Source organism: Maylandia zebra, unplaced genomic scaffold (genome assembly GCF_041146795.1).
Source record: "Maylandia zebra isolate NMK-2024a unplaced genomic scaffold, Mzebra_GT3a scaffold11, whole genome shotgun sequence".
Lineage (NCBI taxonomy): Eukaryota > Metazoa > Chordata > Actinopteri > Cichliformes > Cichlidae > Maylandia > Maylandia zebra.
Window position 1 is genome coordinate 8457501 of NW_027490041.1, and position 26500 is coordinate 8484000.

General features: G+C 41.5%; 3 protein-coding genes and 1 long non-coding RNA gene across 4 annotated transcripts in view; all 4 read left to right on the forward strand.

Moving 5' to 3' along the window:
* Positions 1-2095, forward strand: part of LOC143416064 (protein NLRC3-like) — a 14784-nt gene extending 12689 nt beyond the window's left edge. Inside the window, exons 4-5 of the mRNA XM_076881435.1 lie at positions 1-34; positions 2082-2095. The exon at positions 1-34 is cut by the window's left edge and continues 13 nt beyond it. Coding sequence (XP_076737550.1) covers positions 1-34; positions 2082-2095 — 48 coding nt within the window. The remainder of the gene's footprint in view (positions 35-2081) is intronic.
* LOC112434174 (uncharacterized) overlaps positions 1-26500 on the forward strand; it is a 100104-nt gene that overhangs the window by 71897 nt on the left and 1707 nt on the right. The gene's annotated exons all lie outside the window — the stretch shown is intronic.
* LOC143415877 (uncharacterized) lies at positions 9382-11122 on the forward strand. The gene is made up of 3 exons (XR_013096301.1): positions 9382-9553; positions 9650-9763; positions 10762-11122. It is a non-coding gene; the product is annotated as an uncharacterized LOC143415877 (long non-coding RNA).
* Positions 16432-26333, forward strand: LOC143416065 (protein NLRC3-like). Its single transcript, XM_076881436.1, has 6 exons — positions 16432-16717; positions 16869-18666; positions 19862-20035; positions 20249-20422; positions 20599-20772; positions 26092-26333. Exons 1-6 carry the CDS (start codon positions 16432-16434, stop codon positions 26282-26284), a joined length of 2799 nt encoding a protein of 932 aa, XP_076737551.1. The 3' UTR covers positions 26285-26333.

Below are 26500 nucleotides of genomic sequence, written 5' to 3' on the forward strand. Positions count from 1 at the left end.
GGAGTCCGATGGTTGAGACCAGGTCTGAGGAAGTGTAAGTGTGTTTTTAATGGGATTCATGAAAACAAAGCAGCACACATTCAACCATCTTCATCATGTCAGGAGTAGAGATGGACCGATCCGATATTACGTATCGGTATCGGTCCGATACTGACCTAAATTACTGGATCGGATATCGGAGAAAAATAAAAAATGTAATCCGATCCATTAAATATCACGAAAGCACCTCACAAAACTTGCAACACGCCGTAACTCGCCTCAGAACGACGTTAGCACGTCGGAGCAGTATGCATCACGTGATAGAGCGGCTGTGGCATGCGGGACCTGTCGGTGGTCTGGATAGCATGTGGAGCTTCGCTAGCAACCAGGCATTTCATCTCCGACAAAGTTATCCCCGAGAGAAGTAAAGCAAGTGTGTAAGTCCATCTCTGAATGTTTGTAAAGCATTCCTGCGTTAAGCTTAACAAGCGACTGCCTCTCGCTCTCCGGCTGCTACTTCAATCATGAAACTGATCAATGATCAGCTGATCGGCTTTTCTGTCGCGAGTCCGTCTCTCTTGTTTGTTTTTGGCCCACTTTGCACCAGAAAGAGGAAACCAGCGGCTGAACAACAGCAGCACGTTTAAGCTTGATCAGCTGTTGTTAGAATGTATTTAATATTACTTTCTACACCAGGATCTTTTTCTACGTAGCTGACGGCTGGTAACTGTGCAGGGGCGGATCTAGCAAAGTTTAGCCAGGGGGCCGATAGGGCATTAACTGGGAAAAGGGGGCACAAAGACATACTTTTCTTTCTTATTCTCATTTAAAATGTCGAGCTTTTAATAAATAATTATCTGACACCCAAAGTTTTAATTTGATGTAAAATGAATAGAAGTCAATTACTGTATATAGTGACTATTAAGTCTAATATATATACCCTAGTAAGCTATAGTACTTTTTACTTTGGGAAGGTACCATCTGTGCAGTCTGCAATTTTGTTGAAGAAAGATGTTGAATCTATTTAATATTTCTTGAAAAATAATTGATTTCTGTGCATTTTTTTTCACACTGCATCAAATTAAGGTTGATTACGTCGATTAAGCATCATGAGGTGGAGCGTGAGGGGTGGTTCCCTATTTTTTATTTATTTATTTTTGTTGTTGCTGGGAGTTGGAACCCTATTAGTTAGGTTGCTTAATATTTACGCTAAGTAGTCTTTAAAATACCAGAATAGGGAGGATGGTGTAGGTTTAAGTTTATTAGATTGATCAGTATTGCTGAACTATGAAATGTTTTTTTTGTATACAGGTATAACAGAATAGCTTTAGTGTAGTTGTTGTTTTAAACTTGAGTATGAACTTATACAAAATGCAGCAAGATATTTAAAAAAAACAGTTTTGTTGATTAAAAAACACTATATCGGATTCATATCGGTATCGGCAGATATCCAAATTTATGATATCGGTATCGGACATAAAAAAGTGGTATCGTGCCATCTCTAGTCAGGAGTCATCATCAAAGTGTCAATCAATGAACAGATGACGGATCAATAACTGCAGCTGGATTGTGTTTGTTCTCTCCATCAGATTCCTGTCAACTCACAATCGACACAAACACAGTGAACACAAAGCTCCAACTGTCTGACAACAACAGGAAGGTGACACATGTGGAGGAGGTTCAGTCATATCCTGATCATCCAGACAGATTTGATGTTTATCAGCTGCTGTGTAGAAATGGTCTGACTGGTCGCTGTTACTGGGAGGTCGAGTGGAGAGGAAGAGTTTATATATCAGTGAGTTACAGAAGCATCAGAAGGAAAGGACGCAGAGATGACTGTGTGTTTGGATACAATGATCAGTCCTGGAGTCTGAGCTGCTCTGATGATGGTCCTCAGTCTGTCAGGCACAATAACAGTCGAACATCCATCTCCTCCTCCTCCTCTGTCTCTAACAGAGCAGCAGTGTATGTGGACTGTCCTGCTGGCACTCTGTCCTTCTACAGAGTCTCCTCTGACACTCTGATCCACCTCCACACCTTCAACACCACATTCACTCAAACTCTTTATCCTGGGTTTATGGTCTGGTTTCCTGGTGACTCAGTGTCCCTGTGCTGATCCAACAGACAGTTTCCATGACTACAAGTGTTCAGTGGAAAAATGCTACATTGCATTATTGCATCCTCTCACCACAGGAGGCGCTGTTGGCACCACTGATTGCTGATCAGCTGTTCTCTGATGATCTGATTGATACTGTGAATAACGGGACTCACTGAACTCTGTGACACAGTGAAGATTACAGAGTTTAACTTCACCCTTTAAGACTGACCACAGAACCAAGTCCGCCAGAGCTTTTGTTATATTTTTACATGCTGTGGAGCCATTTGTGGGAGCATTTCAAGTTGCTATACATCAATACAACTGTTATAGCCCTAATTTTAATAATATGTATGCATTAAGTCCATAGTAACTACATAAACTGCAAAAAAAACCTCTGCTCATCCATCTCTGTGTGTATCAGGATACATTTGGTTCATAATACACAGAAAAATCAGAGTTATTACCTGTAATAAATGTGAAAGATTCCTGCAGTGATAACCAGGCAGGACTGAAACACATCCAAGCTGTCACCACGGTAACAGCACCGCCCATCCAGAGGTGAGGGGAGGAGCAAAAAGAGGGACTTTGACCATTTTATACTAAAAACACTCAACTAATGTTTCTAACATGAAACAAATAAGCCCACATTAATGTGAGCGTTTATTAAATAATAATAATGATGATTTCCTCCTGATCTCATTTCCACAGCAGAGAAAACTGTGGTGTATATTGAGGTGGAGGGTGTGGTCTGTGGCTCAGGTGTAGAGTGAGGGTGGGGTGCACCACAGCAGCATGCTGGGACTGCTGAGGGTGGAGGAGGGAGTGATGATGACATCAGAGCTGCAGCACAGAGACCAGTGAACACACAGTCTGTTCATCTTTGCATAGATACAATATACAGCACAATATTGAATGACAGACACGCTGTGGGAGCTTCCACAGATACACTGACGTCAGCATCCAGAGTCCTCCTGCTGCTCCCCCCTCAGAGCCCCGTGATCAGCACCAACACATTCAGTTAGATGACAGAGTCCAGCTGCAGCTAGAATCAGCTCCCCTCTGTGAACAACAGCACAGCGTCAGTGTTTCACACTCAGTGAAAGGAGGAAACAGCAGAAGAACACCATGTGTGCTACGTTTCCCAGGACACACTACAAACTGCACAAATACAGAGCAGCACGTGGAAGGACCTGGAGCTGCATTTACAGAGCTGCAGACAGCGTGATGTCCTGTATGGACAGGTGGAAGGAACCAAGTCCTCAGCTGGAACACTCGTGTTTGTCCACAGACAGGAAACACAGCAGGAAACTTCCTGACAGAAGTGCAGCTCATGGATAACACACTTCCTGTCAGTCAGAATGAGGCTGCAGCCAAACACAGAAAGGTGTTTTTGTCCAGATGAGCCCAGAGAAGAAACACGAGTGTTCACAGACATCAGAAGCTCAGAGAGGTGAAACATGAGGTTGGAGTCCTCGTCAGCATCCAGAAGAGCTGCTGTGAAACCCTGAGTACTCATGACAGACTCTGATGGCACAAACACATCATGATTCAAACAGAAAGACAAACATGGAGCTCCTGATCCTCCTGCATGAGAACAAGCTGACATGAGCGCTGTGTCTGAGAGTGTCTCCCTGTCACAGTGACAATAACACAGCTGCTGCTCACAGTCATTAAACTGACCTGAGGTCAGCTGTGCTCCTTACATATGAACCATGTGACCTCACATCAGTGCTGTGGATGACTGTAGTCATAGAAGAGTAGAGCTGTAGCAGGTGGTGTGAGGAGGAGGTGGTGTATTCTAGTTAACGCAGTACTGAAACACTCCAGCAGAGGGCGCTGTTAAGTCCTTATTGTAACACAGTTACTGTGTGCAGTTAGACTTCATACATAATCTGCACTTATTTCCATCAGACATGCTGTCAGTAAATGATTGGTTTCTATTGATTCTACTTCCTGTTGACTCGTTTGATGACAGTGAAACAATCACAGCTGATTGTGTGATGATGTAAACTGTCACTGTTACATTCAGTGTGTGTGACATAATGTTAGTGCAGGCTGATAACAGCCTGGTTCTGTTAGAAACACATGAACGTGTCCATAGATCAGTGTGTGTTTAACATGAGAGCTTCAGCCCTGCTGATGTGTTAAATAAAGACATGCAGGAAAACTGATGAGACTCTGAAATAACTCTTTATATTTATAATGTAACTCTGCATCAAAAGAACAACAAAGGATCCCAGACAGGTTTCTGTGAACAAAGACCATTCTGATGTTTCTGTGTTTCTAACACTTTGACATTATTAGTAAACAGACTGCAGTGAGCAGCATTTATAAAGAGCTTCTATATAAAGATATGACAGCTGTTTGACAAGTTTATCACTCTGTGTTTGGACCTGATCAGTCCAGCTGTTTACTTGAAACATGTTCATTTACCTGTTCTGTTATATTCATGTTCTTGTCTCTGTTGAAAACACATTTTAATGTCCCTCAGATTTTTCTCCCAGATGAATAAATATAAAAATGACACAAACTGACTGCAGCTACTTTTTGTCCTTTCTGTCAAAAACCTTCATGTGACTCATGAGAGACACGTTTCAGCTGTTTGTGACAGATCAGAGGCCAACAAGTCATTTATAACACTTTCCATCATTGTTTAAAGTTCTCAGTGTTTCTGTGTTGCTGCGTATAGGATCTCCCAGCATCATCACTGTGCTGTCCAATCATTGTGTGCGAGGTTACCCTTATAGTGCGATGTGTGTTTGCACAAAGAGAAGCATGTGTGTCAAATATAAATAAGCACAGAACAGAAACAGCTGCTCGTTTCTTCTGTTTAGAGTCAAGTTAGTGTTTTGTGTCTTTGTTTGAGGCCTGATGTCGAGCAGAGGTGTGTGTAACTGCACTGGTCTGTTATATGTGTGAAGTGTGTGCTTCTCTTCAGCATCATCTTTGTCACTGCTGATTCCTTTGTGTCATCATGTGTTGAGAAGAGAGAACAGTTATAACGGAGGAGCAAAAGGAAGCCCTGAAATCTGCATCAACAAGGAAGTGTTGGCTCACCAGTGATCCCAGCAGAGCCACTGGTTTGGCTCCAGTTGTTACAGATTCAATGATGTTGTTGCTACAGAAACATGTCAGCATCTTTATTGAATTTAATATGAAGCAGAAATGGTGTCATTAGGAGAAGAAGAGGAGAACAAGTCCGGCGAGGAGGCAGCAGCTCTTAAAGATGAAACAGCAGCTCAGCCCTGAGCTCAGAGAGCTGCACATGAAAAAGCTCCTCAAGCAGATCCTGTCAGAGGTTTGTCATCAACAGGAGGAACTGTTCACATCATAGGATGAAGATGCTGTCAGCTGGATGAAGAAGGTTATTTAATGCAAACGTTCACACTGAAGTCAAATTGTTGTCGTGTTGAACAGATTCATGTACTGATCGTCTCCAGAATGTTAGAAGAGCTTCAATGAATCATTAGAAACAACTTACAGCTTCACAGCTGTGTCAAACACATCTGTGTGTCATTGTGGGATTGTTGTGTTTCTACATGTGACACACGTCTAAAACATGCACACAATCTGAACACAAACAGGGACTCATGTGTTCCCACAGCCAGATGCTGAGAGCCATTTCCTTGTAGTCCTGTGTCTACATACATGAACCATTAGATGTTATTGGAATGATTGTCAGCTTTGATAGTTTCATGTGTGTTTAGCTGGACGCTGTTTGATCCTCGACATGTTTAAAGGTGTCCAGTCCTGAGACACTGGGGCTGGAAACAGCTGTGATGTCATTGGACTGTCACACAGACAGAAGTGCATGAAGTGAGCAGCCGAGGAGCCGCTGATGTTTTGGATTCAACAGCATTTGAAAGGTCGACACAGACACATTTGCACACAGAAAGCTGAATCTGTCATATGCCACAGTGAACTCACTGTTCAGTGTTTTTCAGGAAGCTTCTTAACTGCCTCTGCTGCCAAACAAGCAGCTGATGTCCTTGAGAAGAAGCTGAAGAAGTCTTCAACAACAAATACAGGATACCAAAATACCAAAAAGTTCTACTTTGGTTTCATCTGACCACATGACATTCTCCCAATCCTCTGCTGTATCATCCATGTGCTCTCTGGCAAACTTCAGACGGGCCTGGACATGCACTGGCTTCAGCAGCGGAACACGTCTGGCACTGCGGGATTTGATTCCCTGCCGTTGTAGTGTGTTACTGATGGTGACCTTTGTTACTTTGGTCCCAGCTCTCTGCAGGTCATTCACCAGGTCCCCCCGTGTGGTTCTGGGATCTTTGCTCACCGTTCTCATGATCATTTTGACCCCACGGGATGAGATCTTGCGTGGAGCCCCAGATGGAGGGAGATTATCAGTGGTCTTGTATGTCTTCCATTTTCTGATGATTGCTCCCACAGTTGATTTTTTCACACCAAGCTGCTTGCCTATTGTAGATTCACTCTTCCCAGTCTGGTGCAGGTCTACAATACTTTTCCTGGTGTCCTTCGAGAGCTCTTTGGTCTTGGCCATGGCGGAGTTTGGAGTCTGACTGTTTGAGGCTGTGGACAGGTGTCTTTTATACAGATGATGAGTTCAAACAGGTGCCATTCATACAGGTAACGAGTGGGGGACAGAAAAGCGTCTTACAGAAGACGTTACAGGTCTGTGAGAGCCAGAGATTTTCCATGTTTGAGGTGACCAAATACTTATTTTCCACCCTGATTTACGGATAAATTCTTTACAAATCCTACCATGTGGATTCATGGATTTTTTTTTCACATTCTGTCTCTCACAGTTGAAGTGTACCTCTGGTGCAAATTACTGACCTCTGTCATCATTTTAAGTGGGGGAACTTGCACAATCGCTGGCTGACTAAATACTTTTTTGCCCCACTGTGTGTGTGTGTATATATATATATATATATATATATATATATATATATATTTTTTTTTTTTTTTTTTTTTTTTACATACATAGTTTTTTGTTGCCTTATGGTTCCAAGCGCTGTCACCAATCTTTGCATTTTGTTATTATCTCATGACACTTGTTTAATCAGCTACCATCTCTCCTGTGGACTTTTTAATGTCTACAGTCTCAGACCAACACAGCCCTGCCCTTCCCATATTAGATTCTTGATGAATGTGTGTTGTTGTTATTCAGCCTGGTTCAATGTGCCCCTTTTTAACTTTGAGCACCCGCCCCTTTAAACCTCTCTGCACAGCCCTGCACTGAACTCACTATCTTCTCCCTCTAACAGCCTCCACATGTTCTCACTGTAATTTCCCCTCATGAATGAATTTATGCTGCACTAATGTGAATGTTTGCAGGGAAATCAAACGCATTTCACACGCAGTACTCGAGCTGACTTACCTTTGTTTGAATGACGACTTGTACGCGCTGACTCCACAGATAAGGTACGAAAATATATCAGGCTACGTCTTCAGGGTTTCTACTCCACGGCCGTATTTCATACGGGTCCACATTTCCACTGCACGCTATTTTCTGCAAGTACCGCCGCTTCGCCTCTGGACGCAATCGGTCTCTATACAGTCCGTTCTCTTTTGAGCTGCTTTTAAGCATCTTGTAATCGTCGTTCCAACACAGTGTGTTTGTTTTGATTCGTAGACCTCGAAAATGGTGCCGCGCTCCCACAATGCATTGCGGCGTGACGTCAACTCCAAAGCCCTATAGAACATGTTCTTTTTCATTGTCAAAATTATCAGGAATAAAGAAGAAAACTGATTCAAAACCTGTGGAACCTGCCAAAAAACAAGTTTTACTGCAAAGGATTTCTAGATGTGAAGGTTTTGTGGCTTTTTTCAGTTTCTAAAACAAACTCATTTGTACAGAAGGATATGAGGATGTATATGTCCGGTGGTGGGTTTTTTTCTTCTTGATTTAATGTATTCATTTATCTCTTCACTTAATCTTTCTTTATGTTTTTTTTTTTTTGATTTGGCATGAGCGATTTCCGGTCCTCACTCCAAGCCAGTTGGTGGCGGTAATGCACCACATGTTCTATCACAGCTGCGTCCGAGAGGACAGGAAACGTCTGTATGCGTCTGCAAACCAGGTAACTACACTCAGCTGAGCCTCTCTGCTAGTCGTTATTAGTTGGAGGGTTTTGCGTCACTTTCTCTCGGCTTGATAAAGGGCTGTATAGAAATCTCTGGTACGTAACACGTAACGTCATTTTTAGGGAGCGTCGCAGAGAAGTGAGGCTGTTTCTTTGTTTTTGTCGAGTTTTGATTGAAGACATGTTTCCAGTCCGTTTTTTACTCGTTTGTTTTTTCATTAATAACTTTACATTATCACAGAGAACAAGAAGGCGCTTTGTTTGTCACATTCACCTTATGTCTGTGAAGGTTCTCAGTCATCCAGGTCATCGTAGTCAAAGGAGCTTGCAAAGAAAAGCGTCTGGACTTCTTTAAGTTACTTGAAGACGTTTCACCTTCATCCGAGAAGCTTCTTCAGTTCTAAGGTCAAATGGTGGAGAGTCCCAGATATAAACCTAGTGGGAGTGACCCCCCACAGAGGGACAAAAGGACCCCCTGATGATCCTCTAATCACCTGAGCCAAGGTGTGAAACTGGGTGTGGGCCCCAATCAGCCAGTTTCGGGTGAGTTCATTGTGAAACCTGGCCCCACCTTATCATGCGAATTCCTGAGGTCAGATGGCCCAGGATGTGAGTGGGCGTTAAGGCGTCTGGGAAGGATCTCAAAACTGGATTATAGATGGCAGAGAGTTGGTGTCGTAAACCCCGCCTCTGTTCAAAGATGGTCGCTCACAGTGGACATAGATGGCTTCTTTCACTCCTCTTTCAAACCATCTGTCCTCTCTGCCCAAAATGTGAACATTAGCATCCTCGAAAGAGTGTCCTTTATCCTTAAGATGCAGATGGACTGCTGAGTCTTGTCCTGTGGAGGTGGCTCTTCTATGTTGTGCCATGCGCTTGTGAAGTGGCAGCCACTTGGCAGCCACAGTGATAAATGGCTGAGATGGCTGCAGCTGTACGTGTGAGGTACCTACATGTTTCAAGATGAATTTGCAGAGATGTCATGTTTGGTGCTTACAGACATCACACTGCATTTTGTGATTTCGTAGCTATTGTTGTGATATTTTGGAGCTTCCCATGATCACCGTGACAGTCATTCATTTTAACATAACCTTTCTATTCCTTTCAGGGATCCTCTTTTTTTTTTTTGGTGAGGAAGATCAGCAGCTGTGTCGACAGGCAACAGGTAACGGCATGCTTTTCTGTTAGTACTGTAGACCTTGGTCTGGTGCAGGTTATTGGTGTGGTAAAGGGCACCTCATGTCCATGTGACGAGCTTGTGCTGATGACGTGTGAGGACAAAAAGCTGTACGGCTATGACGGAGAGGAGCTGCATCTGGTGGCTTCCAGTTTCCTGGAACTATGTGACAAAACGATAGAGTATCCAGCATCCAAGCGCTACTACAATGGAGAGGCCTTCAAAGATATGGTGAGAAGTTAGACTGCTAAGAATAAGACTGGGGATGCCTAGTGTTAGAGATCAATCACCTGAGCTTTTCTTTGTATTGTTGTGTGTTCTGTTTAGACTGAGGAGGACTGGAAAAAAGTTAAGATGAGTGATGTGGGGAGGAAACTGCAGGAAGAACATAAAAAGCTGGTAAATGAAACCCAGTCAGCGTTCGTCAGCCTAATATCATAGGTGGGTATTGGAGCTGAGTATCATCACTGATTTCTAGAACCTGTTCAATTCCAATTCACAAGGTCCCAATTAGATTCCATTTAATTCTTACTCAGAGAGTCAGAAACATTATAATTCTGATCATTTATCAGTACTGACACTTGTGAAACTTCATCAGAGGTGTGAGCATCACAGCAGATGCTTTTGTGTCAAAGTAACTGAGGATAAAACACAAAACCATGAAGCAGATTTTCCTGGCCTAGCTTTTTACAGTAGATAACCTTAAAAATATTATTCTGCAGTAGAACAAAAGCAGACGAGAACCACGACTCAACAAATGTACATTGGCTGATGCTGCTGAAGTGATTCAGAGGTTTTAATAAGAGGTTTTAATAGAGACACAGCAGAGCATTTTGCAGTTTCACTTAATTTGAAAAAAATAAATAAAATTTGGTATTGAACAGCAGAAATGAGGCTGTCTTGTCGGAAGTCATTAAAAAAAAATGGCTGTAAACAACGGTAGACTGCTTCATAACAAGCAAGCGAATAATGCCAAAAACAGAGATTTGAGATGGGAAACGGTGTTCTTAAAGTACACTGAGAGAGGCAGAGAGCTGTGCTGTGTTGTTTTTCTGTGTGTGTTTTAATGGTGGTGGAAGCAAACCAGCAAAAGTAAGAGGGAATTCATGACAATGTTTATGTCAAGCCAAATGTGTCTTCTTTTGCTGCTGGTTTGGTTAGAGAGAGACAAAACGTGCAGCTTCAGGATCTGAGCAGCTTTCAGCACCAACGGCATCACAGCTCAGACTTGGATTCAGGATTAAGCCCTTTATGTTTGACTGTAGTGATTGTAGCTCTGTCCTTGTTATTAATCGCTTTAGTCAAACACAGCTATTGTTTGCTGGGATGTGTATATCCTTGACAGTTTGTATCTCAGAGTTATCAAAGACACTGTGGATAATCATCAAGAGATTGTTGTCCTCTTAATAATGATTGTTTGTTTTTTCTTCTTCTTACAGATTCTGGTATTTGGCCAAAAGAGAGCTTCACAATTCTTGGCTTCACCTGTGGTAGAAAAATGACTGAAGTTATGCAACACTCTCTAAAATTAAAGCTATGCAACGCTTTAACATGAATGGCGAAGGAGTGCATCTCTTTCACTGTCTCTTCCTGTCCTCTTCTCAGTCTTTGTTGTGGCACCTCTGCTATGTGTTATAGAAAGCACTTGGAATCATGTTCAATACAAAAACACCAAACTCGTGGGATTGCCCTAGCAAGCAGTTGGTAAAAACTAATTAAAACTGATATATATCAGCTTCACTTTCTAGCTGCAAAAGCACGTTTCTGCAAAAGCATGCAGTTTCCTGTCAGCACTTTTTGGCACAGAGTGTACTCAGAGTTAGGCCTTTCTTATATAAAGCAATATAATCAGCATATAAACATTTAAGATGATAAATTTAAAGCTCAACAGTAACTGCTATAAATATTATAACTACACATGTAGTGCTTTTGCTTAAGTAAATTATAGTTGGGATCATAATAAGAAAACATGTGTTTTTATTTTCTGTGTACCCTGGGTACAGACCAGTATAAATATGGGATTCTTCCCAATAAATGCTGTCTGATAATGCTTCACATTGCATTAAACACTAGATATGTAAGCAAACAAACAAAAACCCATAGAAGCCAGTTTTAATTATTAAATGTGACAATTACATGGAGATGGAAAGTAAACATGCTTATACACGTCTCTGTGATTACAGAAAATCCACACAGATGCTGTCAGAGCAGAGAATCTTTGATTTATCAGAATGATGAATGCAAATGATTTCATGAAATCTCACTCTTGTTCTGGGTTGTAAAATTCACCTGTCCAGTTAAACCGAATCCTTTGCAACACAGTTCTAAGAACCCATCAACCTCATCCTCAGCTCTCTGCCTGTTATCCTTTTCAGCTGAGTATTCATCCACATGTGTTTCAACTTCTCTCTCATTTTCAAGCAAATTGCTCAGGCTCTCAGCTTCAGCACAGTTACCATATGGCCACTCTCTGAGGTCTTCTGTGTTCAAGCCAAACAAATTCTTACATGATCTGCAAAGCTTCATTCTGGCACCATCACGGAGACAAAAAGCCTCACACCTGATATTTCCAGGTACTTCAATTGTTCCATCAAAGTAATCTTTCTGGACTGTGTTTGGATAATAGGTCATCACCGCACCAGATACATATTTATGCCATTTGCTAAGACAGGAGGCAGCAATCATAATTTTCCCAGCGTTAGGACCTTTGGTGGACATGGAGACTCCGCAGTACCTTTCTGATTTGTTGGTTTGGGATTTTTGAGAAATGCAGATGGTGGACGAGACGAAAGCTGTTTTTTTATTATTCTCTTCTAAGTCCAAGTCTGTGAGGAGATCTTGCAGACTCTGCTTTATTTGCTCTTCATTCTCTGAGTTATTTTGCAGGACGATCTGAAAACAGTTACAGATCTGGTCAAAGTGTTGCACCTGATTATATAGTTGTTTTTCATAGAAAGTTGATCAACATGTTTGTTTCGCTGCTTGACTTATTTAACTATGCAGGACCATTGGATGCTTTTGGTTTAGACATTTTAAGATAGGGGGTGAAACAAGTCACAAAAATCTATTTAATTTTAAATCAATAAGCAAAAATCCATCTTTGTTCTCACTAATTTATAATTAAATTTGCTAATTGACCTTTTTTTTCTATTTTGCTATGCCGGGCTGTCAAAACACGCTGAATTTAGAGTCTTTGAGCTTAACAGATCCAGCAGCTACACAGTGACAGCATCATATACGCCTTGAAGACTGTAAGCATCTCCAATAATGAGTCTGTTAGACATTATTTAGAACTAACAAATTCTGAAGCAAGTCTCCAGCTCTCCTGCAGTCTCTGTGTTTGGTGGAGAAGTATAGCTAGAAGCATATGTTGAAGTATAAGGTACAGTATGGATTTTCTTTGGATTTCTCAGTAAAAAAGCACTTTGCATTATACTTTCCTAAAAACTGGAAGTTTGTCAGATTGACTGAAAATGTGAGAAGAGTTATCTTACCATGTCGAGCACACAGGAGAAGGGACTTCGCCTGGGAAGCTGAGTCGAATACAACTTAAAAGGCCTGGGATATCTTCTCATTAAAGAACCCAAAACAAAAGGATTAGGGAAGATTTCTTCTGGAGAAAAGGGGATGTTGTTGATTTTGCCCAGAAACAACATGCTGTGAAGGATCTGTTGAGTGAAAACATATTTGCTTATTGTTAGTAGTGATAAACAGGACTGTCTTTAAAGTGTCAAAGGTAACACACCTCATCCACCAAGTGTTGACTTCCCGGAGTCATGTAAGAGCCCCGAACCATCCTCTTGGTAATCTTGTAGGCATTAGTTTTGAACCTCCTTTGAGAAATTGTTGTCTTCTAAAATGATAATGATCGAGCAGTTAGGGATTTAAAAACACAGGAGATCTGATAACTTTGGCTACAGCAGAGTCTGCAGACATACCTATTTTGCTCTTGGTCGGCCTATTTTAAACATGAGAGACAACATATTTAGTGAAATGTTGATAACATACAATGACTATCATTGGTGGCTGAAAAGATGCCAGGTAACAAGTGAAAAGCTGCTACTTACCATCGCCACAGTCTAAGAATGAAACAGGAAACACTGAGCGAGTTGCCTCCATCTTAAAGCTGTTGATCATGTGATTTAAAGGAAAGCCACACCCAGCTCTTTCCTGGAATTTTACTCGACTGTAGAAAACTGCTCCATTTGCCCCGCCCACCCATGATCTTTAATATCTACCAAAAACAACCTTTGGTTGTCAGTAACCAGCCGATCGTTTGCGCGATTAAAAAATGACTTTGTGCGGCGGCGTTCCCACCGCGAGCAGAACTCCGGCCCAAAAACCGCTGTTTTTGAACACTTTTATTTACTTAAGCATTTTTATGGGCTTACTTTGAAACAAAGTGCGATTGAATGATTATTGTTATGTGTTGCCTTGAATTCGGCTATGTTGTCTGTTAGACAGCTGTTTTTCTTTATTGTTGTTTTTGTATTGTTTGTAGCGAATGCTACTGGAATGTATAGATTAAGCTACGTAGCCAAGATGATTAATAATTTAACTGTTGTACATTGGTTGATGATGATTTGCATTGTTACATAGGCTTGCAGAAAAATATATTTGTTTACCGGTAAACTGAATCGAACTTGATGTGCTAATGGACGTTTTTCTGACCTACAGGTCAGGTTTTGTTCCCTCCCTTTGAATTAATCTTCTTCATATTGAAGTGGCGAGCCGGTAGGACCATTCTTTGTTTCCCCTCTTTCCCCCACTTAGCCGTCTTTGGATTACGGACATATTTCCCCATTGTATGAAGCTGGACTCTAAGGAGGAATACCTTAAAAGTGAACTTTAAAAAGAAGAGGACCAAAAAGGACTTTTGCACAGAAAGATCACAGCATTGATTTATTATTTAATTGTGGGCATTTATGTTGTGTGTTGTGTTAATTATTTTGTTCCATTTCCCCTTTCCTCCATTTATTCAATATATTTTTGGTACAAGATATTGCAGTCTTTGGTCTCATCATTCACACCATCTAGGCTCCATAAAGAACTATTTCTTCTGCGCGTCAGTCAGTAAACTCATCCATTGAAATAAACTAGTCCTTAAATAACTTTGAGTTACACAGTGGCAAATGTAATAGAGAAAGACACAGGGCCACCTGAAATCTGTCGTCCTATCTGATTCAAAACCAACATGTAGGAGAATCTGGAATCTTTGATTTTGAGTTAAAAATAAAATATGGGTAAAATGCAGAAATGTTTTTACTAACATGTACTAACAGAGACTTGGAGGAGAGAGACCTAATGTTTAATAATCCACATTTCACTGTTTTACTCTTTGGTTCAGATGTGGATACTGTATTGTTCTTTCTTTGTGATTGTTTATGTTTAAGTTGTTTGTTGCTGGTTTTTAGTTTGTTTTTTGTCTGTTTGGGAGCTGACACAGTCTTTATGGAGATGGGTTTTTTGGGGGGTAGCAGGAGGAGAGAAGCTGCAGAGAGGCGTGTAAGACTGCAACTCTGCTTCCTGGTCCCAACTCTGGATAGTCATATTTTGGGGGGTTTAATAAACTACTACTGCATGATGTAAAGCTGAAGTATTACACAGCTTTATGAACCTCCTGTTATCCTGGTAGACGAGTACAGCAATAAATCTTTTACTTGAACATCTTCTGGCTCCAATAAGCTTTGAAATGTGACCATGAAGTTAGAGACACACTGACTGAAACCCACAGCTGTGACTGTGGATCACATCCACACACAGTGTAGCTGCTGTCTCTGTGTGAGGTCTGTGTATATATGTATATACACTGAACAAAAATATAAACGCAACACCTTTGTTTTTGCTCCCATTCCCCATGGGATGGACGTAGAGACCTAAAATTCATTCCAGATACACAATATAACCATCCCTCCCAAACAGTGGTCACAAATCAGTCCAAATGTGTGGTAGTGGGCACATCTGCTATATTGAGATAATCCATCCCACCTCACAGGTGTGCCACATCAGGATGCTGATCTGACATCATGAGTAGTGCACAGGTGTACCTCAGACTGCCCACAACAAAAGGCCACCCGAAGTCATTGTTGAGTTTAGGGAGACAGTAGACAGTTGGAGGAGGTTCAGCCAGTTGACACACAGTAGATAAAATAACTGAAGGCAGGAGCAGACACCTGTATGACTTTCCACCTCTCACATAGATTATTTCCCTGGGCAGCGCCACAGGGCTGGTAGATGTAAACAAAGCTGGAGGAGAGGATTTATTCATCTGAGAAAAGTCACAGAGTTGTGTCTTGATGCTCAATCATCCAGGTACGTAAATCCCAAAAAGCTTGATTCTGTTCATCTGGATGTTTTCAGTGGGAGAAACGTTTCATCATCATCAGGTGACTTCTTCAGTCTCAGCTGACTGCAGGTTTCAATCTCATAAACAGGACATTTGTATGACTGAAACCAGCCCACTGAAGGAACAATGGGCTGGGAGGTCAGTTCATTGATCATTGGTACGCATATTGTCAGGACCATTGATCAATGGTTGTTGATCAATGGTCATGAGTCCAGTTCACAGAGAGCTGGGGAATGGCTGCAATCACAGCATGTAAGATGGTGACAAATGTACCCTTAGGCCCCTCCTCCATTCAGAGATGGTCTTTCCTTTTCACATAAATGGCCTCCTTGACTCCGCCCTCAAACCAGCGTTCACATTTACTCAGGACCTTCTTGATGTGAAGTTCTTCTGCTTCGCTGGCTGCTGTGTCTGTGGGGATGGTGTTTGTTCTGTGTTGTAGCGTCCTGATGACGCCCAGTTTGTGCTCCAGTGGATGATGAGAGTCAAACCTTAAATACTGATCTGTATGTGTAAACAGAGTGAACCTTTAAGACCAGTTGTCTGTACGATCAACTCAGTCACCTGAAACATCTCCAAGTTTCTGGCTTTGATCATCAACCTGTTGGTAGTTCAGCTCTGAACACCAGTGAAATGTTTCTCCCACTGAAATCGCTGCATTCATATGAACAGAATCAACGCTTTGGGATCATGGAGTTGTGGACAAAGTCTCAGTTAATCAGATAAAGTCAAACCTATAATTGGTGAAGAGGTCGTGGATGATATGCCCCTTGATCGTAAAGAAGTGGATGTTGTGTGGACTAAAGTTCAGAGTGGTGGGTCATTCATAAATATTCTGTTCCAGCTGCTGGAGGACAACATCATCACTTTTGTGAAGAACGAGCTGAAGAAGATCCAGAAGGCTCTGAATCCAAATAAGCCCCAGTGCTTGGAGTTTCAGAGGGAGGATGATGAGCAGAGGAGAAACAGCAGAGAGGCATTTGTGAAGATCACAGTGGACTTCCTGAGGAGAATGAAGCAGGAGGAGCTGGCTGACCGTCTGCAGAGACGTAAGAGGATTTATCTAAAGATTTAAGCTGCTGGATAAATGAGACACTTGTGACACCAGTGTGTTCAGTCATTTCTCAGTGGGTCAGAAATTGTCATCAGCATTTTGTAAAATATGATTGTTAAAGTTGTATTTTTATTATTATTATTCAGAACTTCCAGCTGCTGTTTGTCATCGTAACCTTAAGTCTAAGCTGAAGGAGAAGTTCCAGTGTGTGTTTGAGGGCATCGCTAAAGCAGGAAACCCAACCCTCCTGAATCAGATCTACACAGAGCTCTACATCACAGAGGGAGGGACTGCAGAGGTCAATGATGAACATGAGGTCAGACAGATTGAAACAGCATCCAGGAAACCAGACAGACCAGAAACAACCATCAGACAAGAAGACATCTTTAAAGCCTCACCTGGAAGAGACGAACCAATCAGAACAGTGCTGACAAAGGGAGTGGCTGGCATTGGGAAAACAGTCTTAACACAGAAATACAGCCTGGACTGGGCTGAAGACAAAGCCAACCAGGACATCCAGTTCATATTTCCATTCACTTTCAGAGAGCTGAATGTGCTGAAAGAGGAAAAGTTCAGCTTGGTGGGACTTGTTCATCACTTCTTTACTGAAACCAAAGAAGCAGGAATCTGCAGCTTTGAAGACTTCCAGGTTGTGTTCATCTTTGATGGTCTGGATGAGTGTCGACTTCCTCTGGACTTCCACAAAACTACAATCCTAACTGACCCTAGAAAGTCCACCTCAGTGGATGTGCTGCTGATAAACCTCATCAGGGGGAAACTGCTTCCCTCTGCTCGCCTCTGGATAACCACACGACCTGCAGCAGCCAATCAGATCCCTCCTGACTGTGTTGGCATGGTGACAGAGGTCAGAGGGTTCACTGACCCACAGAAGGAGGAGTACTTCAGGAAGAGATTCAGAGATGAGGAGCAGGCCAGCAGCATCATCTCCCACATCAAGACATCACGAAGCCTCCACATCATGTGTCACATCCCAGTCTTCTGCTGGATCACTGCTACAGTTCTGGAGGATGTGCTGGAAACCAGAGAGGGAGGACAGCTGCCCAAGACCCTGACTGAGATGTACATCCACTTCCTGGTGGTTCAGGCCAAAGTGAAGAAGGTCAAGTATGATGGAGGAGCTGAGACAGATCCACACTGGAGTCCAGAGAGCAGGAAGATGATTGAGTCACTGGGAAAACTGGCTTTTGATCAGCTGCAGAAAGGAAACCTGATCTTCTATGAATCAGACCTGACAGAGTGTGGCATCGATATCAGAGCAGCCTCAGTGTACTCAGGAGTGTTCACACAGATCTTTAAAGAGGAGAGAGGACTGTACCAGGACAAGGTGTTCTGCTTCATCCATCTGAGTGTTCAGGAGTTTCTGGCTGCTCTTCATGTCCATCTGACCTTCAGCAACTCTGGACTCAATCTGCTGGAACAACAACAAACAACATCCAAGAAGTCTGAAACAGGAGAATCTGCAAAGAAACACTTCTACCAGAGTGCTGTGAACAAGGCCTTACAGAGTCCAAATGGACACCTGGACTTGTTCCTCCGCTTCCTCCTGGGTCTTTCCCTGCAGACCAATCAGACTCTCCTACGAGCCCTGATGACACAGACAGGAAGTAGCTCACTGACCAATCAGGAAACAGTCCAGTACATCAAGATGGAGCTCAGTGAGAATCTGTCTGCAGAGAAAAGCATCAATCTGATCCACTGTCTGAATGAACTGAATGATCGTTCTCTAGTGGAGGAGATCCAACAATACAGGACTTCAGGAAGTCTCTCCACAGGTAAACTGTCTCCTGCTCAGTGCTCAGCTCTGACCTTCATCTTACTGTCATCAGAAGAAGATCTGGATGAGTTTGACTTCAAGAAATACTCTGCTTCAGAGGAGGCTCTTCTGAGAATGCTGCCAGTGGTCAAAGCCTCCAACAAAGCTCTGTGAGTAAACATGTTGTCATCGCTTCATTGTTAAAATCATGGGAAATAAATCAGAAATGCTGAGTTCAAAGAGCACTGTAACATTTTTTTAAAATAGTAAATTAAATGATCATCAGTCACTCAGTAAATATATGGTAGTTTTAATGTTTCACTCCAGCATTTCTAAAACACACTTTGTTCTGTAACTCTTATCAAAGGACAATCCAGACCCAGCCTATAAGAACATGAGCTCTGATGCTTCAGCCCCTCTGACAGGTTTATTATCCTCAGCTTGTTCATTTGTCTCCAACTCCAGGAGTTTGGTTGTTTTATTCTAAAGCACAAACTTCACCTGCCAGACTTCACCTACATCTTTTTCTGATGTTCATAATTTAAGTTCAAGTTTGTATCTCACTTTCAGTGCACACTCTCCCTTTTTAAATATAAATCTCTGCTGTGCTGTCATGTTTTCATCCTGTATGGAGGGAGAAACTCGGTCTTCATTACTGAAATTGCCTCTAAGGTCGTGTTTCTTGTCAGTAACCATATGTAACTGTAAGGCTTCCATAACCAGTGTTATCACAGAATTACAGTGGGTTCACTCTGGGTCCTCTACAGTTTCTTCCCACTGTCCACAGACATGCAGTTAGGTTACCTGGTGATCTAAACTTCATGCAGGTGTGAGTGAGAGTGGTTGTCTGTCCCTCTGTGGGCTTAGTGGAAGAGACTGGATGGATCTCTGCTTTGTCTTTGATATATGCTGACAGCAAACATTCTCCATGAAGTCTGCATTTCAGCTCATCTCCTTTATACACACCTTTAACAGGAAGAGTTTTATACAGCTAGTGTTTAAAATCAAGTGTTATTCACAATACACAGGTAATGAGCATGATTATTGAATTACTAAAATTTTCTAAAATAATTGTTTTAGTTAATATTGTATGATAGTGTACACAGAATTATTAGCTCAGTAGGCAGAGTGGTCGCCCCATGATCATAAGGTCAGGGGTCGAATCCACCGAATAGTTACCTTGTGGTACCCCTGAGCAAGGTACCATCAAGGTACCAATCATGTGCACTGGACTGGTAGCACTCATAGTCTCATAGGTTTAAATAAATTTAAAAAAAAAAGGGTTCAACATATAAACAAATTTAATTTGATCACATATATTGTTTTGTTTTTTTTTTGTTTTTGTTTTTTTCCTTTCTCTCACAGACTGAGCAGCTGTAACGTCTCAGAGAAAGGCTGTGAAAATTTGTTGTCAGTGGTAAGCTCCCAGTCCTGTAGTCTGAGAGAGCTGGACCTGAGTACCAACAGCCTGAAGGCTTCAGCAGTAAAGCTTCTGTCTGCTGCAGTGGAGAGTCCACATGCCAAACTGAATGTTCTGAGGTCAGATCAATTTGTATTATGTTTAGTTCTGTTTGTTTATGTGTTTGATGTTTGTTTTTGTTTATGTCTTTATCCAGTTATCCTTGTTTCATAGCATTTTTATTCATTTCCAAGTTAAACAGAAGTTTTACTAACCTGCTCAGCACAAGACAATAAGCTATTGCACCCTGATTACACTTTAACAACAATCTTTATTCATGTTTTTATCTTCAGACTTAACATCTGTGAACTCTCAGAGGAAAACTGTGAAGCTCTGTCCTCAGTTCTCAGCTCGCAGTCCTCTAGTCTGACAGAGCTGGACCTGAGTATCAGAAAGCTGCAGGATTCAGGAGTGAAGCTTCTGTCTGCTGGACTACAACGTTTAAACTGTAAACTGAATACTCTGAGGTCAGATCAGAAAACATTTAGTTTTTAGAATTATTAATTAAAGTTCATCCATATGATGTTGTATCTTAGTATGTTTATGTTTCCTTTAAAAATAGAAAGTCAACATTTAATGTTGTGAAATGTATTAACAAACTCTACATGAGTACTTGTTTTATAGATTGTCTTTTATTTTTCAGACTGAGTGGCTGTAACCTGTCAGAGAGAAGCTGTGAAGCTCTGTGCTCAGTCCTCAGCTCCCAGTCCTCCAGTCTGAGAGAGCTGGACCTGAGTAACTCTGACCTGCAGGATTCAGGAGTGAAGCTTCTGTCCGCTGGACTAAAGAGTTCACAGTGTGCAGTGGAAACTCTCAGGTCAGGATTCAAACTTTTCCACAGATGATCATTTGAAATGTGATTTATATTATTGTATAAACAGGTAACTTTTACAGCTGTCAAGTGAACTTTTATTTACATTTGAGTGGATAATTGGACTCTGAATTACTAAAAGTTGTTATAGTCATGTCTCTGTTTATTTAAAAAAATACTTCATGCACTGCCTAATTTAAAGATTTAGGCTCCTTTGGGCCCATAATATATATATATTTGATTTCTTTGTGAATGAAATTAGGAGGATATTGGCGACTGCTGATTGGCTCGCTGTTTGTTTTTTATTCACAGTACTTAATTTTAAAGGCTGATTTCTCAAAATGAGATGTTTATCTTTTCTTCTACAACACTTGGAGCCACCAAATCTTCTTGCTTGATTTATTCATTACAGTTTGATTTAAAGAATATTAGACTCGTAACATAATAAATATATTTATTTCACTTCTTCTTGAGAGAAAGAAAGGGATGACTGGGTGAGCTCCAGTGGTTCATCCCAGCAGAGAGAGCGGCACACTGGGCTGCAAATGATCACAGTAGTAATGGCCATAGTTTGATAAAACAGGCAGTCTTACCCTGTAGATAATACAGGGTTCTGGTGCCGATGTGGGGGAGGGGAGTCGCCCGGTACTAACTACATACTACTAACTACCTCATCCAGATGTCTTCCCTACTAAACCTGATAAGAAGTAACTGCAGTAGCCTTATAGGTCAAATCAGTTTCACCTGTTAAAGTTAGCTCCACTATTAATTAGGGGTGGGGGAAAAAATCGATACTGTGTAGTATCGTGATATTTTGTTTGCTAATAATGTATCGATACAGGGACAGCAGAAATCGATATTTTGTTACAAACAATTTTTTCTCTGAAGTCAACATGCTCTGGAGTCAGAGCATGTTGACTTCAGAGCATGTTGATCCTTTTTCTGAGCAACAATCCTGACATTCCTTCACTGTCCAAATGTGTTTAACTTTTTTTTTGGCAGCAATAAACATGACAGTTTACTTATTTTAATTTAAGACATGTTTAATTTTAATTAAGTTTGAAACTTTTTTATTTAATGTAAAATTATATATTTTTTTAATTTACTTTCAAATTCTTCAGTTGCTGAAGGGGCTGCATAGTTTTCATAAATTGCATAGTTCAGAATAGCTATAATTGTACCAGATGGTTGCATTCAGTTAAGTTGGACTAGACTGTAATACAAACCGTTCAGTTTGTCAACAATAAAACTGACTGAAATGAGAGAAAGACTGAGTGTGAGACTTTGATATTAGATAAAATGAATATTGATAAAGTTTACCTTTATGTGCAGAATTTAAATATCGCAAAATATTTAAAAAAATCGCAATAATATCGTATCGTGCGTTAAGTATTGTGATAATATCGTATCGCGAGTTGTATGGTGATTCCCACCTCTACTATTAATGGTGTCACTTGTTATTTCTGGGATGAGTTTAGTAGCCTGAACAGCTGCTTAAAGGAAAGTAATTAAATAATAAAAATAACCTAAGTCCGGGGGAACCTGCAAGAGCTGTTTGCACAAAGAATAATGCTCAGACTTTGAGGTTTTATCGTTTTACACAAGGTTTAAAAATGAATGTCCACAATTGAATTGCAGAAATTGTTATTGAGCTAATACTGATGTAGTTGTTATCTTTGGTAAGGAGAGGTTGGAGGAAGGATGAGCACAGTCAGGCCTAAAGATGCTCTTAATAATAATAATGGATTGCATTTATATAGCGCTTTTCGAGACCCTCAAAGACCCTTTACAATCCCACTACAGGGAGTGCAGAATTATTAGGCAAGTTGTATTTTTGAGGAATAATTTTATTATTGAACAACAACCATGTTCTCAATGAACCCAAAAAACTCATTAATATCAAAGCTGAATGTTTTTGGAAGTAGTTTTTAGTTTGTTTTTAGTTTTAGCTATTTTAGGGGGATATCTGTGTGTGTCCGGATGACTATTACTGTGCAGAATTATTAGGCAACTTAACAAAAAACAAATATATACCCATTTCATTTATTTATTTTTACCAGTGACACCAATATAACATCTCCACATTCACAAATATACATTTCTGACATTCAAAAACAAAACAAAAACAAATCAGCGACCAATATAGCCACCTTTCTTTGCAAGGACACTCAAAAGCCTGCCATCCATGGATTCTGTCAGTGTTTTGATCTGTTCACCATCAACATTGCGTGCAGCAGCAACCACAGCCTCCCAGACACTGTTCAGAGAGGTGTACTGTTTTCCCTCCTTGTAAATCTCACATTTGATGATGGACCACAGGTTCTCAATGGGGTTCAGATCAGGTGAACAAGGAGGCCATGTCATTAGTTTTTCTTCTTTTATACCCTTTCTTGCCAGCCACGCTGTGGAGTACTTGGACGCATGTGATGGAGCATTGTCCTGCATGAAAATCATGTTTTTCTTGAAGGATGCAGACTTCTTCCTGTACCACTGCTTGAAGAAGGTGTCTTCCAGAAACTGGCAGTAGGACTGGGAGTTGAGCTTGACTCCATCCTCAACCCGAAAAGGCCCCACAAGCTCATCTTTGATGATACCAGCCCAAACCAGTACTCCACCTCCACCTTGCTGGCGTCTGAGTGGGACTGGAGCTCTCTGCCCTTTACCAATACAGCCACGGGCCCATCCATCTGGCCCATCAAGACTCACTCTCATTTCATCAGTCCATAAAACCTTAGAAAAACCAGTCTTGAGATATTTCTTGGCCCAGTCTTGACGTTTCAGCTTGTGTGTCTTGTTCAGTGGTGGTCGTCTTTCAGCCTTTCTTACCTTGGCCATGTCTCTGAGTATTGCACACCTTGTGCTCTTGGGCACTCCAGTGATGTTGCAGCTCTGAAATATGGCCAAACTGGTGGCAAGTGGCATCTTGGCAGCTGCACGCTTGACTTTTCTCAGTTCATGGGCAGTTATTTTGCGCCTTGGTTTTTCCACACGCTTCTTGAGACCCTGTTGACTATTTTGAATGAAACGCTTGATTGTTCGATGATCACGCTTCAGAAGCTTTGCAATTTTGAGTCTGCTGCATCCCTCTGCAAGATATCTCACTGTTTTTGACTTTTCTGAGCCTGTCAAGTCCTTCTTTTGACCCATTTTGCCAAAGGAAAGGACGTTACCTAATAATTATGCACACCTGATATAGGGTGTTGATGTCATTAGACCACACCCCTTCTCATTACAGAGATGCACATCACCTAATATGCTTAATTGGTAGTAGGCTTTCGAGCCTATACAGCTTGGAGTAAGACAACATGCATGAAGAGGATGATGTGGACAAAATACTCATTTGCCTAATAATTCTGCACTCCCTGTATTCATTCACTCTCACATTCACACACTGGTGGAGGTAAGCTACAGTTGTAGTGGTAGGTTAGGTTTTGCCCAAGGACAAAATGACCAAGACAGAGAGAGCTGGCTCATCAGACAGACAAGCTCATCTTGTAACCTACTGGTTCGCTGGTCAGCACACCAGCTGACTAGCGAACCGGCTAACTAGCACACCAGCTAACTAGCACACCGGCTAAATAGCAAATCAGCTAACTAGCAGACCAGCTAACGGCAGCCACAAGCTGAAGGACGATTAAATGTAGTGGAGATATCAGAGATGACACTGGTGTGTCCGATTCACTCTTTAGCACTCTGGTCACTCCGGTGTGTCAGCCAGAACACCACTGAAGGCCAAATGATCCCAGCATGTGGAATAAAGAGCTTAAGGTTTGGTTTGAGACACTTTATTCTTTCACTGATTGATTCTTGCGGCTGTGATCATGTGTGTGGTTTCTTACAAAAAGGAAGTACACAATACAAATACATGACAAATAAGATGAATAGATAAGTTACATATCCAGTTATATGTACGTACATCAGTATAGCTAATATAGCCATATATAAGGACAAAGATCACAGTACTATAATGCAGTAATGTTAAACACAAAGGTGTATATCTACATAAATCTGTCCTATCAGTGATCAGGGTACTGTAGTATACTTCCACTACATAAACTATAGAAACTAAACGACATTAGTGTGACTTTAAGTTACCATCAGTACAGACGAACTGATGGTAGTTGTACAAAATAAAGGCATTGCAATTATTGTGAAGGGCTTCCGGTTAAACTAAGATCAGCTGATTACCTCATAACAAATTGTTTGCTATAGAACGCAGCTCCCACTCTTCATTAATATCATGTACTGTAACTCCCAAGTAACCATGGTTACCCAGCCACGCCCAGTAGTCTCCAGAGAGACCAACAGCTGGTGCACGTTGTAACGCCGTGGCTTTCGTAGTCTCTCCTTTTTCTACAGCTCATGTGTTCTTCTTGTGATGGTGCGTCTTGAGGGAGGCTCATACATGCCGTCATTTGTTGATCCTAAGAACGTTCCTCAGACCGACTTCTTCAACAACACTAATCGGCCTGCAGTTTGTAGCTACTCACTTCACTGTGGTGTTTGTTAGCTTGTCTTTCTTTGGTTTTATCCTGACTCCTCCCACAAGCTGATCCTACGTAGTCTGCCCAAGCCTCCCACCTCTGTTTGTTTGGGTGGTTTGTTTGCTGCCATCAACAGCGTGTAATGCATTTAAGTGATACTTCAGACATGAAGTACTGCGACAATAAAAAACTCAACTTTGCTTAAAAATAACTTTAGTTGTATCAACACTGCCCTCTGGAATAATTAGACTTTGGTGACAAACTGATGTGATCTCCATGTTTCCTTTGTTGGACTGTGGGCGAGTGTCAGAACTGGATGTACTGAGTAACATGTGGAGTTTAAATATGTGTCAGTTCCAGTTTTAGAGCTCTAAAGTGCAGCTATCATGTTAGGAATATGTTAGGAATAGACAGGAACACTGAGCACACTGAGGTCAAATCTTTATTTATCCAGTTCATCTGTAGGCTGAGCTCAGTCCATCCATTTAGTGAAATGATGTTTAAAGGTCTCCTTGTTCTGTGAGCGTGCACAGATCCTGAAGCAGAAAGCCTGGGTTAACAGAGAAATGATCATCACTGTGATGATGCTCACCATCTCTGACTGGGATTTGAGGTTTTGTCAAAGCAGCAAAGAAAGCCTGGCTATGTTGGACTGGGTGTGGAAGCAGCTCCCAGTTTGAGTTCAGGAGACAGACACCCTCTCTACTTTGACGATCAGCTTCAAACTTTCCTTTTTGATAAAACTTATAGTTAGAGCTGGATCAGGTGACCCTGAACCATCACTTAGTTATGCTGCTATAGAGATGGATAACAGATGGATTGTTGTTTTGTGTGTCTGCAGTCTGTCAGGCTGTCTGATCACAGAGGAAGGCTGTACTTCTCTGGCCTCAGCTCTGACCTCCAACCCCTCCCATCTGAGAGAGCTGGACCTGAGCTACAATCATCCAGGTCCCTCAGGAATGAAGCTTCTGTCGGCTGGACTGAAGGATCCAGGCTGGAGACTGGACACTCTCAGGTATGGAGAGAATGTCTGATATAGGAGGAAGAGCTGGAATCATTTCCTGTGTCTTTCACTCACTTCCTGTTTGTTTCCGGCAGATGAGACATGAACAATCACACATGCAGGAATATTTTCAGGGACAGACACACTAGTCTAGCTGGATAGTACATGGATATTTATGTAGGGGGTCTTCAAGGAGTCTGTTTGCAGGAACATTAATGATAACTGATAAGTCATGTTGAGAGTTTCA

Excerpts from the sequence above, each read along its gene's own strand:
- LOC143416065 (XM_076881436.1), top strand. The coding sequence starts at position 16,432 with ATGCCCCTTGATCGTAAAGAAGTGGATGTTGTGTGGACTAAAGTTCAG. Across the intron at positions 20,036-20,248 it reads GCCAAACTGAATGTTCTGAG|ACTTAACATCTGTGAACTCT; the intron begins GTCAGATCAATT and ends TTTTATCTTCAG. Across the intron at positions 20,423-20,598 it reads TGTAAACTGAATACTCTGAG|ACTGAGTGGCTGTAACCTGT; the intron begins GTCAGATCAGAA and ends TTTATTTTTCAG.